This window comes from Muscardinus avellanarius, assembly GCF_963383645.1.
Source record: "Muscardinus avellanarius genome assembly, chromosome: 11".
NCBI classification, from domain to species: Eukaryota; Metazoa; Chordata; class Mammalia; order Rodentia; family Gliridae; genus Muscardinus; species Muscardinus avellanarius.
The window spans coordinates 79501405-79521487 of record NC_137797.1 but is presented as its reverse complement, the minus strand read 5'-3'; the positions used below and the strand labels follow the sequence as shown (position 1 = coordinate 79521487).

At 39.3% G+C, this 20083-nt stretch overlaps 1 protein-coding gene across 2 annotated transcripts in view; it reads right to left on the bottom strand.

Moving 5' to 3' along the window:
- GXYLT1 (glucoside xylosyltransferase 1) overlaps positions 1-19338 on the bottom strand; it is a gene marked incomplete at both ends in the record, with an annotated part of 49398 nt that extends 30060 nt beyond the window's left edge. The window contains 2 exons of one of the 2 annotated variants that reach the window (XM_080705755.1): positions 9014-9106; positions 19157-19338. In XM_080705755.1, coding sequence (XP_080561881.1) covers positions 9014-9106; positions 19157-19338 — 275 coding nt within the window. The remainder of the gene's footprint in view (positions 1-9013; positions 9107-19156) is intronic. The other variant, XM_080705756.1, reaches the window with a different exon arrangement.
- Positions 19339-20083: the final 745 nt, after the last annotated feature.

Here is a 20083-nt window from a genome sequence, read left to right as displayed (position 1 = left end):
TACAAGTGATGAAAACATTTGTGATAAGAATTGAGATGGTTTTTCTTTTTTATATTACCTAATGTTCACTGTATAATATACTAATTGATAGGAAATAACCCACCCTTTAGATAAGACTTGATCGAAATGGAATAAAAAACTTAAATTGGGAACACTGGGACAGGACTTCAAAGAATAAGGTGCTCAGTTCAGGGGCGCCCCACACTAGACAGCCTGTGACACTTAAGGTGGAAGTTAGTAACACTAACTTTCAAAGATACTTTACTAGGAAGGCAGATGTGCTCTTAGAGTTCTTAGAAAACAAAACAAAACAAGAAGTGTTACTTAGGGAAAACACTGAAATGGAGCATGAGAATAATGTGACACTTGTTGAGCATTTTCACTGGTCTGCAGGGGTGAAATAATGTCATAAAATGTGAGAGAGACTTAGTTCCAAGTAAGAAACTATCTTTGAGAAATTTTACATTTTGATATGATACCCACAGCAAAATGGTTACAATTCTTTGGTAATCAAATGGTATAGTGGCTGCAATATTAAAGTTAGAAAGGATAAAAGTAATTTTTTTAAATCTTAAATTTAGGCCGGGCATGGTAGTACACACTTGTAATCCCAGCATTCAGGAGACGGAGACCAGAAGATCGTGGTTCACGAACGGCCTCAGCTACTGAGTGAGGCCCTCCACAACTCAGTAAGACCCTGTTTCAAAAATAAAAAAAAATTAAAAAATAGGGCTGGGGGTGTAGCTCAAAGGTACAATGTCCCTGGGTTCCATCCCCAGTACTGCAAAGAAAAGAAAAACCACTCAAATTTAATAAAGTCACAAGCACAAGCATTATGTACTCATCAACATATCATTCTTTCTAAGGAATACTTGGAAGCTTTAGAGAAATGAGTTCGGTTAGCCAAAACAAAAGGAATGGCATACAGAGGCTCCAGGATTCTAACTAGGTCAGCTTCCCTAGGGTAATTGAGGGGAGGGCATATTATTACTAATCATGTTGTAATTTACAAAAGGGACTGGGTTATATGAACTACAGAACCCAGAAGTTTTGAAGTTTACCCAGCTTCAGTTAGATTTATGTTACAAGGCAAAGTAGTATTTGTCAATACTCTGTTCATTAGCAAGTTTTCCTAAGAATAAAAAGCACTGAGCTCCAATTTCCCAAAACTGAAAACAAACTGAAGCCTAGTGTGGTTAACACATGCTTGTAATCCCAGTACCTGAGAGGCTGAGATAGAAAGATTTTGCATTTGCATGCAGCCTCAGCAACTTAGTGAACCCTGTTTAAAAATAAATTAATCGGAATAGGGCTGGGGGTGTAGCTCTGAGGTAGAATGCCCCTTGGGTTCCATCCCCAGAAAAGAAGGGGGGGAGGGAAGGAGGGAGGGAAGGAGGGAGGGAGGGAGGGAGGGAGGGGGAGAGAAAGAGAACAGACAGACTGAATGGACAGATTAAAGAATGAGTGAGATCATCTTTAAATGCGTTTTTTTCCCCAAAACACTTCAGAAGTTTTATTGAAAATGATAAAGTACAGAAATACCAGATTCTATTTTAAACTAAAATTGACAGCATCTTCCAGACTTCACCATTTTTATCACTGTTACAAAAATAAAATCAAGTTCCAGGTCCAAAATAACAAATGAACCTGTGGGTTTTAAGCCCTATCCTGGTTATTTTTCTAAATACTACATTTTACCTGTCCAAGAATGAGTAGCATATTTTTATTTTTAAATTTTGTTTTATTGATGCACTATAGTTTTTTTTTTTTTTTTTTTTTTTTTTTGGTGGTACTGGGGTTCCTGGAAGCCCTTCTACCTCCGGGCTACACTCCCAGACCTATTTTTACATTTTATATTTGGAAACAGGGTCTCCTAAGCCAGCGCACGCGGCTGGCTTCGAACCTGCGCGATCCTCCTGTCTCTGCCTCCTAAGCGCGGGGATTACAAGCGTGCGCCACCATGCCCGGCGATGCACTATAGACTTACATCATGATGTAGATCATGTTGACAATGGCATATATTCACACACTTGGTGCCCTTCTACCCTGCCCCACTTCCCTATTCCCTCCCTCCCAATACTGAGTGTCCAGGTTAGCTATGTTATATTTACATATATAAATATATTCAAATTGTGGGGAGCCATTAAGGCTTTCCCCTAAAAGAATATTTCTGACTCAGCTGACTGTCCTTCACCCAGAGTCAACAAGGTTTTGGGTCATGGTAAGTTCAGAGTAAAAGGTCTGGGAGAAGATCAGATGGTGATGGCACAAGGGTACTAATTAACCTATCTGTAATATATGTGCTTTGGATTGGTCTTTATTGTATTCTGGTGGTGGTAGCACGAGGATACTGATTGTCCTGTAACTGTATAAATACCTCTAGAAAAACAAACCCAGCATCGGCGCAATAGAGAATACTGACCCAGGAGTAGTCGTCGACCAGTAGATATATTGAACCAGGAGCAGGGGCCGGTCAGTAGAGATAGTAGGCTGACGCCCCCCCCCCCACATTAGAATAAATTAAATATTCTGAGACTCAAATTCTTAGAGTTGAACTCTTCATCTTCACACCTCTCTTCAGAACCCGTACTTTTGTGTTCTCCAGGTCTTTCCATCTCCTTGCAAATGACAAATATTATTTTGTTCTTCTTTATTGCTGAGTGGAATTCCATTGTGTGTACTTCCCATAATTTTGAAATTTGCTCATCTGTTGATGGAAACCTAAGTTGGTTCCATATGTTGGCTATTGCGAATTGTGCTGCTATGAACATGGGTATGCACATGTTACTGTTCTCTGATTTCAACACCTTTGGAAAGATACCCAGGAATGGTATAGCTGCATCATTTGGTGCATTCCCAGTTTTCTAAGGAATCTCCACACTGATCTCCACAGGAGCTGATTCCCACCAACAATGTAAGAGGTCCCATTTCTCCACATCCTCACCACCATTTGATATTTGATTTCTTTATACTTCCTACTCCGATAGGGGTTAGATGAAATCTCAGTGTAGTTTTTTTTGTTTTGTTTTGTTTTGTTTTGTTTTGTTTTTTGGTGGTACTGGGGTTCCTGGAAACCCTTCTACCTCCGGGCTACACTCCCAGACCCATTTTTATACTTTTTAAATTTGGAAACAGGGTCTCTTAAGCCAGCTAGGCTGGTTTGAAACACCGCGATCCTCCTGTCTCCACTTCCCAAGCGCAAGAATTACAAAGCATGTGCCACCACGCTCGGCGTTAGTTTATTTTTTTTTTAAGGTGGAAGTATCATACATATATTTCTCAGAAAAAATCTATCCTAACATGAAATATGAACTCTAAACACCAAAGTAATCTCGAAAAAGAACACAGCTAGAAGATGTACATTTTCTGATTTCAAACCTTATAAAGCTACAATAAACAAAACAGTGTAGTACTGCTATAAAGGCAGATATATAAACCAGAGGAGTAAAACAAAACGCTTAGAAATAAATTCTTCCATATATGATCAAGTTATTTTTGACAAGGTTTCCAAGAACATTTGGTGAAGGAAATAATCATCTTTTTACTAAATATTGTTGAAAAATAATAACTACATGAAAAAATAAAATTGGACCCTTACCTAACACCATATACAAATATTAACTCAAAATAGATAAAAGATTTAAATGTAAATCTTAAGACTATAAACTTTTAGAAGAAAACCTGCATCATAAAACTTCACAACATTGAAATTGACAGTGATTTCTTGATATGATTCCAAAGGCACAGGCAACAAAAGAAAAAGCAAACTTCCTAAAAAATAAAAAAAATTGTACATCCAAAGACCACATAAACAGAGTTAAAAGTTACTGATAGAATGGGATAAAATATTTCCAAATGCTATATCTGAAGGTATATTAATATTCCAAATAGAAATCCTAAAAATTAGCAACAATAAAAGCAAACAATACAATTTAGAAATAGGTAAAAGACTAAAATAGGTAATGAATCTCCAAAGATTTTTATATGACCAATAAACACATGAATATCAGTCATTATCATAATATAACTAATCATTAATGAAATACAAATAAAAGCCATAGTGAAATACTACTTCACATTTGTTAGGATGGCAACTTAACATGAATTACCTTGCTCCAGCCCTTTACCTTGAGTTTGTTACTATCTTTACTTGTAATGTGTGTTTCTTCTAAGCAGCAGATGGATGGATTCTGGTTTTTAATCCACTTTGCCACTTTAGGTCTTTTTATTGGACAATTGAGGCCATTTACATTCAGTGTGATTATAGAGAGATAATTTTTAATTCCTAACATGTTAAGATTTTATTTCTGTTTGAAATACTGTTTATTCATCCTTGCTTAGTTGTCTGCTTGATGGAAAATCTTGTTTCTCTGGTTCAGGTGTGTATTACCTATTTCTTCTTTGTAGTTAATCTCTGAGTATTTTCTCTAGCAATGGTTTTGAAGACATAAATTCCTTCAGTTTCTGTATGTCATGAAAGCTTCTTATTTCCCCATCTAATCTGATAGATAGTTTGGCTGGGTAGGAAATTTTTGGCTAGAAGTTGTTTTCTTTCAGAGTTTGGAATATGTTACTCCAAGCCCTTCTGGCTTTCATGACTTGGTTTTGGAAGTCTGGAGTGATTCTGTTTTGCCTCTGAATGTCACTTGGCCTTTTGTTTTTGTTGCCTTTAAGATTCTCTGCTTGGCTTCTACATTGGTTATTTTGACAATTATGTGGCGTGGGGAGCCTCTTTTCTGATCCTGTCTAAAGGGAGTTCTATAAGTTTCCTTGACCTATGTATCGACCTTTTGCTCTATGTTTGGAAAATTTTCTGCTATTACTTCTTTGAAGTGGTTATTGATCCCTTTTGTTTCACCTTCTTTTCCCGCCTCTATTCCGATTATTCTTAGGTTAGCTCTCTTAAAATGGGCCTATATTTCTTCAATGTCAGATTCCTGCTGTCTGATTTTTTCTTCTAAGTTATAAATTATGCGTTCGTTTTTGGAGTGATCATCTTCTAGGAGCGAGATTCTAATCTCCATGTGGTCTAATCAATTGTTTATAGTTTGAATTGATGCCTTTACTTCAATAATTGCATCCTTTATGTTACGGATTGGGAAAATATGGTTTGTGGAAACTGTTTCCCGGGAACCCCTGCAAGGGTCCCAGACACACTTTCCCCTAACCCATAACAAAATCCAAAACGACCCCAAACAGAAGAAAAACCGTGGATTCTTGTCCTAAGCTAAGAATAAATATGCATAGCTTGGATCGTTGCTGAAGATTTAAAGAAGTTTATTATAAAGATAGAAATACAGAAAATAGAAATACAGCCCCATGTCAAAATGGCATGAGAGAATGACTTGAATGAGTACACCAAAGGGCTTGCAAGTGGACTCGGCCTTTTATACCCATAACATCCATTTTGTTTACGTGACTCTGACTTAGGTACCTCTCCCAGCAAGGTGGCAAGGTGTCTTCTTTCATGAAGGTCAACCCCTCCTACCATATTAGCTAGCTTATCCAATCATGTAGATCTGTCTTTAGATAGAGACAGGCCTAGTTCTCCTCTCCTATTGACTGGTTAATTGCTTTGAGCTAGGCTAATTTACATTGGAATAGCTGCCTGTTTTAGGCAGAAATCAAGTCCTTTCTTTCCCCATGTCTGCCGCCATTCTGACACAACTATTTTGAAATATATCAATTATTTTCTTTTGAAATATATTAATAATCAGAGCTTTCCCAAATCTTCCTAGGCCATTCCCAATACTGGTAGACTTTATTTCTTTTAGACTCTCTCTAAATTCTTTTCAAAGGTTCTGTATTATTTATACAGTTATATTCCTCATTTGATCTTCTGGAGATCTCTGAATTTCTGTGTTATCAGGTTCTGATATTATGGGGTAGTGGGCATTCATTGCTCTATTGTTGTTCCTCTTTCCCATGATTTCATGACTGTGCCTTCTCTGGGTTCTTCTCCAGGTCACCACGCCTTCACTTAGGGTGCTCTGGATCTCGAGTTTGTGGTAATCTCAGCTGCCACTACTCCTTTACTGGGTTGTATCACAAAGTCTCAGACCCAGGGAGTTAATCAAGGCTGCATGAGACCATGGGGGTGCCGGGCTGGGCGTTTTCCCATGGGGAGCTGCAACTAAGGTGTGGTTCTCTGCCTCCGCTACTCCTTCACTGGGTTGGACTGCAAAATCTCAGACCCAGGGAGATTACTGAAGCTGGGCAAGTCCCTGGGGGTGCAATGCTGGGATTTCTCCTGTATGGGCCACTATTTCACTCACGGTTGTTGAGTGCTCTGATCTGGATCTGTCACGGGCGTGGTGAACTCACCATAGCTGCTGGCAATATGGTGCTGCTGTCACTCCCTCAGCCATAAGGCTGGTGTATTTATTTTCTGGTTTTGAGTTCCGTTCTGAGTCCCTGGAAGGCGTGATGAGATTGGCCACTGGGAGTTTTAGACGTTCTTCACACTGAAAGAACTGCTGAATTACACCTGAATGATCCACAGCTGCTCACTTCAGCTCCTTGTTTACCTTTCCTCTCTGGACCCTGGTGCTGTGAGGCAAGATGGCGCCGGCCCAGCTCCACCGCCGCAATGCAGGCTGGTTTCTTTTCTGGTCTCTGGCTGTTCTTCTATTCTTCTTTTTCTCTGTACCCTGTGTTTACATTTTTTATTTCTCTGCTGATAGTGTTTTCTGGCTATGAAAAGTGCTGATTTTGTGGCAATAGATATCGAGTGTTAGCAGGACTCGTAAACCCTGCTTTTCTTAGTCACCATCTTCCTGGAAGTCAAGTAGCATATTTTTAAACTGATTCGTATTTGTGAAAACTGGACTTACTTTTTTCTATGTAAAAAAAACCCACACACATACACCTACTCAAACTCGAAAAAATAAAATTAGTTTTTTAAAAGTTGTAATAATCTTGAATTAACCCATATTAAAATTTCAACCACCCAATTTTTCCATAACAATAGGATATAATTACAATATGTGACTTTAACTATTCCCTGCCATTTGTTCATGGGATGCATAATGTGTAATGTGTCCATGATACAAGAACACAGCTCTTAGAAATGGCAGAATGGTAGCTACCAGGGGTAGGAGGCAAGGAAGAGCTAACCAAAAGCTACAAAGTTCAAACCAGACAGGAAAAATATATTTCTGCCCACCAAGCGTGGTGGCAAACACTTGTAAACCCAGCATTTGGGAGGCTGAGACCAGAGGATCGCAGTTCATGGACAGCCTCAGCTACTTAGTGAGGCCCTCCACAACTATGTAAGACCCTGTTTCAAAGTAAAGAATAAAAAATAGGGCTGGGGGTGCAACTCAGAGGTAGAATGCCCTTGGGTTCCATCCCCAATACCACAAAAAAAAAAAAGAATTTATTTTCAAGATTTACTGCACAGCAACATGACCACAGCTAATAAAAGACTTTAGATATTTTTATTATAAAACATGAAGTGATGGATATGTTAATAAGCTTAATTATTCAACACCCTCTACATAGATCAAGACATCACACTGTACAAAATTATTATTTTTAATTTTTTTTCTTTTCTTTTGCATGGCATTCTATCTCTAAGATACATCCCAGTCCATTTTATTTTTATTTTGAGACACTAGATTGATGAAAGTCTCACTCCTTGCCTAGGATATCCTTGAACCTGCAATCTTTCTGTCTCAGCCTTAAGTACTAGGATTACAAGCTGTTGCCACCATGACCGGTTTATTATTTGTTAATTTAAATAAAATTTTAAATTAAAAAACCTTAACTGTAATTCTTCCTACCTATATCACCTGACCATTCATTCTTAAGGCTGGCTATTTCCTGTTCATTAGCAGTCAATCTTCTGATGTCAAAAGATGACTCATCATAATTAGAACTTGCCACCCTCTAGCGTAATCTGAGGTGTACTACTATAAAGACCAGAATGTAAGCTCCAGAAAAATGGAGTCACATTAACCTGACTCAAGAATCTGGCAATAAGCACCTACCTTAATGTCTGGGAAAGAGAATAAGTGGAATTAAAACTTAAGAGGATTGTAGATACAGTAAAAGAGATGACCTTAAAAAAAATACTCTGGGGAAAAGCATTTCAGGCTTCTACTCCACTATCCCTGCTATTGCCTCAGGGAGACAGTCTGAAAGTCACTGCCTATTCCTACCAAAACTTGTTTCTTTTCTTTTTCTTTTTTTGGTGCTTGAGATTGAACCTAACGGCATTCAACCTCTGAACTATATCCCTAACCCTTTTTATTTTGAAACAGGGTCTCACTAAATTACTGAAGGCCTCCCTAAGTTGTTGAGGCTGGCCTTGAACTTGCAATCATTCTATCAAGGCTTTCCAAGTACTGAGATTACAGGCCTGTGTCACTAAGAGCGGCCATTTGTTTCTTTTAGCAGCCATTTGTTTCTTTTATTGAAGATTAGAGCAAGAAGAGACCCAAGTGGTCAGCTAATCCAGAAGTGAACAAACCCAAACTTTGCAGAAACTTAACAAGTCAATGATGTTCTAACATTTGTTCCTCCAGAAAACACACATCTTTATCCTTTCATGTTTCTATATTCAATCTCTCTGCCAATAATTCATATAATTCTTCCTTAACTGTTCCATCCACTTACAAAATATTTTTCAGTATGCCAGTTTAAAATTATATAGCTGGTATCATATATACATACATATATATATGTAATTGTCCAGTGGATGTCTATCTTATCACCTGTTTATCATTTTATCACCTGTTACCAAAAATTAGAACATAAATTACCCTGAGAATATTGTTACCTTAATAACAACTAAAAACAAACTGGAACATTTATATGCAGTATGTAATATAAATCAGTAATAACAACTACTAAATAAGAAAAAGGAATAGAAAACCTAATTCGAAAATGATTTATTTATATAATATTAAATTACAGGAAAAAAAACACTTTTATGTACAGCATAAGGTTTTATTATTTACTATCCTAATCTTACCTACTCTGATCTACCAATTAAATATTAAGTGCCTACCTAAAAGCAGCTTCCCAAAAGCAGTTCATTCCACAAACATCAGAGGGCAGCATCCAATAGGGATTCCAGTAACACAGAGAGAAATCTTTACACCTAACAGAGTAAGACAAATAAGAGTCCTATGTGAGTATTTCAGTTGGGAACTAACAAGAAATTTACTGACACAATAACTTATTGTTCTGTTTTAAACCAAAAAATTTCAAATCCGAGTTGTTATGGTAAATGAAGGGTTTTTTTTTTTTTTTTTTTTTATAAAATTGATCTCTTCCTTACTTAGGGCACCATTATTTTAAATAAAACTTTAAAACATTTAGGTTAGAATACACTACAGATTGGAAAATAATTTCAGGCAGGAATTTGCTTATGATATTTAAAAAAAAAACCCTCTCAGATGATGCAGACAAAATATGTCTATTTTTTTCTTCATGGACTCTACATATTATCCTAAAAAAAAATTCATCCACAAAGAATTTTTGCTAATCCAGAAACAAAATTAAAATGCCTAGTGAAAATCGAAAAAATATTTGTAAATGCTTTTAAATGAATCCTCAACCCAAGCTACTTGCATGTTTTAAGCTAAAATATGAGAAAATAAGGCTGATATTCATGGCTTAATTTCATTTCTGCATTATCTCAGTCTCACTAAATTACAAAATTTAAAATGGAAGATCAAGGATGATCTTTCTTAAAAGTGCAGCAGCACCAGTACCAGAAAAGACCAAAATAAGAACAATAACAAAAACAGTCAAGCCTGAGCCAGGAGTGGTGGCATAGGATTGTAATCCCTAGCATTCAGGAGGTGGAGACCAGAGAATTGCATTGTGGACAGCCTTAGCTACTTAGTGAGGCCCTTTGCAATTCAGTGATACCATTTCAAAATAAAGAATAGAAAATAGGGCTGGTGGTATAGCTTGGAGGTAGAATGCCCCTGGGTTCCATCTCAAAAAAAAAAAAAAAAAAAAAAAGCCCTCAAGCCTAACAACAAACAAACAAAAACAGAATGCCTCCTGTTACAGTGGGAAAAAAAATTGTTTTCAAAACAATCATCTAAAACTTTTCCTGTTTTTTCAAAACAATCATCTAAAATGCATTACTGTGTAGGCTTTAGCACTAAAGTATGTATGTATGAAGGATGAGCGGGAGTCACTAAACCAGGTCACTTCTATCTCATGACCATGTAGCTTTGTTTTCTCTCACAATTAATTCAATTATAAGTTACTTTTCTTCTATCAAAAGGCCCATACAATTTCAGATTTGCAAATAACTTTGATCACATCTCTCATAAATATCAAGGGCCTAGAGCAGAGGTTCTCAGCCCTGAATGCTTAAAGATGACATGCTCAGAGAACCCCACACCAGACCTATTAAACTGGAATCTCCGGGAACAGGATGCAATAGTGGTAGTTTAACACACACACACACACACACACACACACACACACACACACACACACACACAGTGTGATGACCCACTCTTGTAATAACAGTATTTGGAAGGCTGAGACAGGAGGATTGCCAAGTACATTGCCAGTCTCAGCACTTAGTGAGACCCTGTTTCAAAATAAAGAAGAAAATAGATCTGAGAGTATATCGCAGAGGTAGTAGGCTTCTATAAAAAAATAAATAAATAGACAAACAACACTGCCTAAGAAATTCTGTATTCTTCTGCATAAAAAACTACAAAGTTCCCCACTTGGAAAGTGGAGACAGGAGGATTGCTGGTTTTAGGACAGTGTGAGAAGTAACTTAGTGAGGCTTTAAAATAAATAAAATAAGGCTGGGGATATAGTTCATTGGTAGGACACCCCTGGATTCAATCCCTAATCTCTCTCTCATATACACACAAAAACAGACACAGGACTAAATATTGGATGGAATTTTTAAATCAACAGAAAAAAGCTACATCACAATTTGGTTTTCCTTTGCAAGAAAACATTTTCTAGCACAGCACAAAAAGTTACATACCTTAATCTAAACGGCTGATAAATCAAAAAAATAAAATGTGTATATATCAATAAAACTTACCACTTAGAAAAGTAAATTTATCCAGGTTATAGGTATTAGTCACTTATAACTACGGAAAATGTAATACTAGATTTTCAACATTCAAAGATCAAATTCTAGCTGGACATGGTGGCACATATTTATAATTCCAGTACTTTGGGAGGCTGAGACAAGAGCATCATAGGTTAGAGTGCAGCCTCAGCAAGCAGTGAGACCCTCATCAACCTTACAAGATCCTGTTTACCAAAATACAATTAAAATAGGGCTGGGGGTATAACTCAGAGATAGAATGTCCCTGGGTTCAATTACAGTACCAAAAAATAAAGTAAATAAATAAGTAAAAATAAATCCAATGATAATTTTTTTTTTTTTTTTTTTTTTTGCAGTACTGGGGATGGAACCCAGGGGCATTCTCTCTCCGAGTTACACCCTCAGCCCTACTTTTTATTCTTTATTTTGAAGCAGGGTCTCACTGAGTTGCAAAGGGCCTAAGTAGCTGAGGTTGTCCTTGAATGGTGATCCTATCTCAGCCTCCCAAATGCTGGGATTACAAGTGTGCGCCACCACACCCGGCTTAATAATGTCTTTTAAACTGTCATTTCAAAATACTCATGACAGTTATGAAGCTTTAATGGTATCTGTGTATAACTTAGTGTCAAGGATAAATTCAGGCATGTCCAATATAAAAATAAGAAGGGATGCAAGTCAACAATATAGCTTCAAGGTATGGACACCTGTACCATGACTCTATGCAAGAAACACAGAGATGTTTTCAGGCAAGTTACAGGAGATCATTCCTATGATACTGCCAAATCACCATAATTTAAGTTACTGCCTGGAGCTGATTGCAGTTGCCCACATCTATAATTCCACGATTTGGGAAGCTGAGACAGAAAGATCACAGGTTCAAGAAAGGCCTCAGCAACTTAGTGAGAACCAATTTCAAAACAAACAAAAAAAAAAAAGGATGGAGGTACAGCTCAGAGGTAGAATGCCCCTGGGTTCAATCCTGAGTACCAAAACAAACAACAACAAAAATATCACCCAACTCACTTATTTTCAACTACATTGTCTCCAGACAACTTAAGTGCTACCTATCAATCAGATTTTCACTTCTTTTTCTTGAATTTCTCATTTTATGAACACAAAGAAAGTGAGAAAAGGACTGCTTATACACAAATGCCACTAAAACAGTTATCTAGCCATTAAAAAATAAATCCAGCATGGTGGTGCAAAATTGTAATTTTAGTACTTGGGAGGTTGGGACAGGAAGATCACAGGTTCTAGGTCAGCTTCAGCAAGTTGGTGAGATGCTCAGATGCACAGCAAATTGAGAAGACCTTGTTTCAAAATAAGAAATGAAAAGGGCTGAGGGTGTAGCTCAGGGTATGCCCTTAGGTTCAATCCCCAGCACCACAAAAAAAAAAAAAAAAAAGAGTGTCTTTTTTACCAAGATGGTGCTGATAGCAAAGAAGAAGCTCCTTCCTCCAAAATCGATGGCAAAGCAAAGGTTTTTTTTTTGGTTTTTCTTTTTTTTTTTTTTTTGGTGGTACTGGGGTTCCTGGAAGCCCTTCTACCTCCGGGCTACACTCCCAGACCTATTTTTGCATTTTTATTTGGAAACAGGGTCTCCTAAGCCAGCGCGCGGGGCTAGCTTCGAACCTGCGCGATCCTCCTGTTTCTGCCTCCCAAGCGCGGGGATTACAAGCGTGCGCCACCACGCCCGGCAAAGCAAAGGTTTTGAAGGCCAGGAAAGCAGTGTTGAAAGGTGTCCATGCCACAAAAAGAAGATCGCAGGTCACCCACCTTCAGGTGACCTACTATACCCCAACATGGACTCCAAAGGTAGCCAAATACCCTCAGAAGAGTGCCCAAGGAGAAACAAGCTTGACCACTGGGCCATCATGAAGCCACCCTGGCATGGAGTGAGCAGAGAGAGAATGTGTACTCACTGTGGATGTCAGGGACAACAAGCACCAGATGAAACAGGCTATGATGTAGCTCCATGACCCATGTGGCTATGGCCAACACCCTGACTAGGCCTGATGGGAGAAGTAGCAACTGTTGGACTGACTCCTAAGTATGGTACTTTGGCTACTGCCAAAAACGTGGGATTAGCCGGGCAATTGTAATCCAGCACTTGGGAGGCTGAGACAGGAGGATCACACAGGTTGGAAACCAGCCTCAGCTACTTAGTGAGGATCTCAGCAACTTGGTGAAACCTTGTTTCCAAATAAAATAGAAAAAAGTTCTGGGAGGATAGCCCAGAGGTAGAAAGCCCCTGGGTTCCACCCCCAGTACCACCAAAAAAACAAAACAAAACAAAAAAAAACTTGGGATCATCTAAGCAGACTGTATCTAAATACACATTTTTACTTTTAACCACAAAAAAGATGCAATCACACTGTGCACTCTCATCCTTTCCTCCCCCCCAAAAAAAAATCTGGATTAAAGATGTATTTTTATCTTTTCTTTTTATGTGTGTGGCACTAGGGATTGAATGCAGGGGAATTCTACCTCTGAGCTATATCCCTTTCCCTTTTTGAAATTTTATTACTTGGAAACAGAGCCTCACTAAATTGCTAAGGCTGGCTTCAAACCTGAGATTCTCCGGTTTCAGCCTCAAAAGTACTGGGATTACAGGCATGTGGATTAGAGATTTAAATGAAGCCACTTACATGGTGTAAGACTGTGAAGGCATTGTCCACGAACCAAAAAATTGGCCCAAAGCAGACAAAAAATCTGGTGACTTCTTAGATGTCCAGCCTCCAGAACTGTAAGAAATAAATTTCTGTTCTTTATAAACTAATCTATGATATTTTGCTATACCAACCCAAACAAATATTAACAAATGTGTGAAGTAGATGCCACTGTTATTCGGTGAATTAAAATGCAAGGTGCAGCGCCGGGCTTGGTGGCGCACGCTTGTAATTCCCGTGCTTGGGAGGCGGAGACAGGAGGATCGCACAGGTTCGAAGCCAGCCATGCTGGCTTAAAAGACCCTGTTTCCAAATAAAAACATATAAACAAATAGGTCTGGGAGTGTAACCCGGAGGTAGAAGGGTTTCCAGGAACCCCAGTACCACCAAAAAAAAAAAAAAAGAAAGAAAAAAATGCAATGTGCAGGGTCTGGTTTTATATAAATGTTTCTGTATTAACAACAGAGATTAAGGAGGCTTCAGTAACTCAACTTTCTTCACTGCTCACTGCCCCAACTTCCCCCTTCTTCATAAATAAAAGGAAAGAGGAGTAACACTTCACTAGAAATATTCATAGCCAGGTGTGGTAGCGCATGCTTGTAATCCCAGTACTTGGGAGGCGGAGACAGGAGGATCACACAAGTTCGAGGCCAGCCTCAACTACTTAGTGAGGTCCTCTGCAACTTATTGAGATACTGTTTCAAAATAAAGAATAAAAAATAGAGCTGGGGGTGTAGCTCAGAGGTAGAATACCCCTGGATTCAATCTGCTGTACCAAAAAAAAAATAATAATAATACATATATATATATATATGTATATATGTATACAGTGCAAAATTAGTGGTCAAACCACTCCCAAGTGAATCAGTACATATCTAAAATAAAGATTCCACTGCCAGGTACTCTGGTTTGGCAGGTCTTGACTAGGGCCCAAGGAGCAGAATTTCCCCAACAGTTAGAAACTTGAAAAAAAATGTCAGGCGTGGTGGCACATGCTTGTAATCCCCATGCTTGGGAGGCGGAGACAGGAAGATCACACAGGTTCGAAGCCAGCCTCGCTGGTTTAAGAGACCCTGTTTCCAAATAAAAAATATTTTTAAAAAATAGGTGTCTGGGAGTGTAGCCCGGAGGTAAAAGGGTTTCCAGGAACCCCAGTACCACCAAAAAAAAAAGAAAAGAAAAGAGAAACTGAAAAAAAAATGCTTAAAATTTAAATTGTCAAAATAATCACATTAGCTACAATTTTATTGTACCAGGCACCACACTAAGTAATGTATATAAGGTATTTAATTTCAGTTCTCATGAAAAAAATAATTACCATAGACATTCATATCTAACTGATGAGGAAATGTGTTTAAGGTCAACATAGCCAGTAAGTGGCAAAACTGATTTCTGAAATGCCAACATCCTATTTTTTCTTTTTTTTTCATTCTCAGTATATCCTACTACTGTTCATAGGAGAAATGGTAACTTGAGGCCTAAGATCTGAAAAGGAATGAGGTGACTATCTCCCTGTGGGGCAATAAGTCACACAAAGGGCAAGATGTTTCAGAAAACATATTACTAAAATGTTGAGTAGTTTTCTTATTTCCCACTAGCAATACTATTAAAGACACAATATGATGAAATCCTGATAATCACTGCCTAGATTCATCAGTGAAATGGGAGAATTTAATCCCTCTGAGCCCCCAAATGCAAAATGTCACAGTGTCGTAACTCCTGAAAAAAGTATAACAACTTATCAATCACGACAGTATATAGTAGTAACAACTATTACACTGAATACCCTTACAGTCTGTTCATACTGAATAGTTTAAAAGAATCTCTCCGGATGGAAAAGCCATCTCCTTTAAGACAACACTGCTAGATAGAATACCAACCACAGTATTCTATCTGCCAGGGAGATGTTGCAAATGATAAAAGCCCAGCAACCCAAGTTCTCAATCCCAGACAACACTGATTGGCCCACAGAGGAGCATGTGATCCAAGCAAGTCTAACAAGAGTCTGGGATTGTCTTTCTTACTTTTTTTTCTTTTTTCTTTTTTTTTTTGCGGTACTGGGGATAGAACCCAGTGGCATTCTGCCTCCGAGCTACACCCCCAGCCCTATTTTTTATTCTTTATTTTGAAACAGGGTCTCACAGAGTTGCAAAGGACCTCACTAAGTAGCTGAGGCTGTCCGTAAACCATGATCCTCCTGTCTCTGCCTCCCAAATGCTGGGATTTCAAGTATGTGCCACTACACCTGGCTTGGGATTTTCTATTTCAGATTAGAGAAGAAAAGTTGCAAAGAAGACAAAGATTCCACATCAAAGTTTGTCTCTAGGGAAGAATAAGGGTTCTGACCTGTTCATGAGGTTCCTGGAGTTGCCCTGGCATCTGCAGTTCTTCCTTCAGTTTTGTTCTTTCTAGCAACCTATACAAGCCTATAAATACCCATTTTCCATAAGACAGCTTTATTGGATTTTAATGAATGGCAACTAAGAATTCAATTACAAATGAAGCAAAGTAATCTGATGTACTGCAGAGTGACTCCTGTTAACAGTACTGTATTGTAAACTTGAAATTTACTAAGAGGGTAGATCTGAAGTGTTTTCATCACAAAAAAAGGTAACTGAGGTGACAATTATAGTCAATGACTTCACTGTGGTGATCATTTTAACCATGTACACATATATGGAAACATTAAGTTGCACACCTTAGATATGTACACTTTATCAGTCATAACTCACTACAGCTAAAAAAATTATGTAAGGTATTATCTATATTTTATAGGTGAGGAAATGAATACACAAAGTGGTATAATGTGAATGAAGTCTCACAGCAACCTGAGCTAGAATGAGAACATGCATTTTCTGATGACACTAAAACAGTGATTTCAAACAGAATGCACTGATAAAAGAGATTTCACTGAAAACTACAATTTTAACATTCTTTAAAGAATTAGAAGGAACTTTTCAAGCATTTATTGTCATGGAATTCTTTGCAATGAATACTTTTTATAAAGTTTGACAATAGAGCCTAATGAATATAAACCTAAGCCCCATGTTTTAAACAAAACAGAAATAATAATTCCAATCTTTTAGGTAAGATGACATCAGAAAAGTAAAATTACAATGATACTCAAGTCCTATGAAAAAGATTTCAGCATAACCCTATTCTTCACTGAGTCTACAATTTAGACTGGACCTTTAACATTCTTTATAGAAAAAACACTTGTACATCAATCAAAGAGTACAAGGTTTCTAATCTTGTACTTCTGGTCCAATTACTGCTGACTTTTGGACCCTGACCAATGATTTATACATAGAAAGAGAGATTAAGGATACCCACTCTATATCTCATGGTAACCAAAAGTTGCTATAACTCTCAGATCTCTATAATGATACTACAAATGATAATATCTAAAATAAGAGTTGTGAGGCTGGAGGTGTAGTTCAGTGGAAGAGGGCTTGCCTAGTACAGGTGAAAGAAGAGTTCAAAGACCAGCACTGGAAAATAATTAATAATAATAATAATAATAATAATAATAATTAATCATGTTGTCTTGGGAGTTTGCCTGGCCTTCGTGAAATCATAGAGTTATCTGTTGTTCCATCTTCTTATGCAGGCAAATGTGAAGGAAAATTCTTCATCAGATTTTTACAACTGATACACCTTTGATGTACACTTAATTTAAAATGAGAAGTAATGCTAGAAGAGGACTTCCAAAGTATAGTATTTCTGTTGACTGAACTCTGACACATCAAACTTAGGTAGCTATATTAAATGTTAATTAAAATTAAGGCTCTTCTAAATTTCAAATATACAAGTTTTGTTAAAATTCACTGGCCAAGAATTGGGCATGGTGGTGCAAGCTTGTAATCCCAGTATTTGGGAGGCTTAGTCAGGACAATCGCAGGTTGGCGGACAGCCTCTGGTACTTAGTGAGGCCCTGTTTCAAAATAAAGAGTAAAGAATAGGGCTCGGGGTATAGCTCTGAGGTAAAATGTCCCTGGGTTTAATCCCCAATAACACACACACACACACACACACACACACACACACACACACACACACACACACACACTGGCCAAGCAAATTCCTAAAACTGTCACAAAGTATCCGAGATAAAGTATAATGTTATTCTACCCAACTGAAATGCTAATGTCATACTCTAAATTCATTCAACATTTGATTCAAATGTTGCATCCCTGAAATTCTACACAATATAAAAATAACTTCTATCTGGGCGTGGTCCCCCCCCCACCCCCCACCCCCGCCGCTTGTAATCCCAGCATTCAAGAGGCTGAGACAGGAGAATCCCGTTTAGCAGACAGCCTCGGCTACAGCAACTTAGTGAGACCCTGTTTCAAAATAAAGAATAAAAAATAGGACAGGGCTTGTAGTTCGGAGGTCAAATGCCCCTGAGTTCCATCCCCAGACCCGCAAAAAAACAAAAAAATTATAAAAAATAATTTCTTTTCTACAACCTTAAAGATTTCACAATAATGAAACAAACCAGAAACACTTTACTTTCCCTCTGAATTTTTCATGAGTTCATTCAGGTGTTCAGTCTCTACCTCCCAGGACAGATAACCCAGAGTTGGTAAACCTGGAAGTACTTCTACTTATACAGTCTTGATATCCTAAGAATTCCACCGTCTGTGAATAGTAAAAGCATGATAGTTCACCTCTTCCATGCCTCCCTCTGCCCAAATGTTCCCCTTTCATTTGGGAATGCCCACCAACTCTCAGAGGATGTTAAACAGCTCACAGTTAACCTGCATTTCCTTCTCCTACCAATCCAGTACTTTCCTTTATCAAAGCATTTGCTTCTTAGTGGCTAGCACCTCGGGTCATTCCAAGAGGTGCCCCCAAATAAATGTAGCTATCTATCAAGGCAGTGTCAAGTATTAATAATCCATTGCAAACAGTCTTTTTTCCATTTAAATCTCCCGTTCATTCCAACTCTGGCAGTGATTTTGTGCAAATCCACCTAAAGCATGCTGCTTCTTAAATATCGACTTTTCAACGTCCCTTCCATCGACTTGGGCATGTTAAGTAAGCATTATTCGTTTTCTAACTTTCTTTAAGTTCCAGGGAAAAGAATATTTCCAAAAATTTTTTCAAAACCGCACAAATGTCACGTTCAGATTTAACAAACCGCAGCTATTAATGAAAACTACAAATATTAATCACAAAAATTACAAACCCCTTTCAGGAGTGGGGGCGGGGAAACTGCTAGGGCGCCAGCCCGTTTAAATATCTCAACTTCGACTCCGCGGAAACAAGAGGGAATCCCCACTGGTCGGACAGCAACGAGGCTTTTGTGGGGCGCCACTCTTTTCAATCTTTAAAAGTTGCAAACCCATCGGGTTCCTAACTGCAGTGTGGGGCGCAACCGCGGGAGGGGAGGGAGGGGAGGGGAGGGACGTGGGCCCCCACCCCGCGGCAGTACCTGTCCGAGCGGCGGGGGCGCGCCGCGGGGCCCGCCAGCCAGGAGGCCGCCGCGGCCGGGGCCTTCCAGCGCCCGCCGCCCGCGCCCTCCTCCGGGGACACGGCGAGCTGGCTGAAGGCGTAGAGGAGCGAGCAGAAGCCGCAGGCCAGGCACAGCACCACGACGCGCAGGTAGCGCCGCATCGCCCCGGCCGCGCCACAGCCGCCGCCGCCGCCGCTGCCGGCAACCTCCGTGCCCGCCCGCCAGCCCGGGCGAACTGAGGCGAGGGAGACGCAGCGCGCAGCCGCGGAGAGACAGGCCCCGCCCCGCCCCGCCCGCCCCGCCGCCGCGCAGGCGCAGTGGGCCCGGAGACCGAGGGAGGGAAGAGAGGGGAGGCGCAGACACAGCTCTTCAGCTCCTTGCTTGGCGAAGGGAGCCCTTCAGTTCAAATTATGCTTCTTTCACAGGGTAGTTTGTGAGGTTGGGGAACCTGAAGTCCTTGAGCTTGTTTAATGGGCTCTGAAATGGAGATGCTCTCCTCCTGGGGGTGGGGAATGATCAGAGGTGAAAGAACTGTGTGAAGATCCCCAACACTGAGAAGGCATTTAACTACACCCTTTCTGCTCGGTCCTGCCCCGCCTCTAAGTTTCTATAATTTTGTCCACATCAGCCATTTAACTAAGATAACCCCATAATGAAATCTGGCTTGCCTACTTTACCTCCTAACAAGCTGTAATTACCTGTAAGACAGAGGTCCTCCCTTTTACTTACTCATGTATTTATCTATTTATTTTGGGGTGTGTGTGTATCTTACTGGGAACTGTACCCAGGAGCATTCTACCGCTGACCTACACCCCAACTCGTGTGTGTGTGTGTGTGTGTGTGTGTGTGTGTGTGTGTGTTTGAAACAGGGTCTCACTAAGTTACCCAGGCTACTCTTGAACTTGC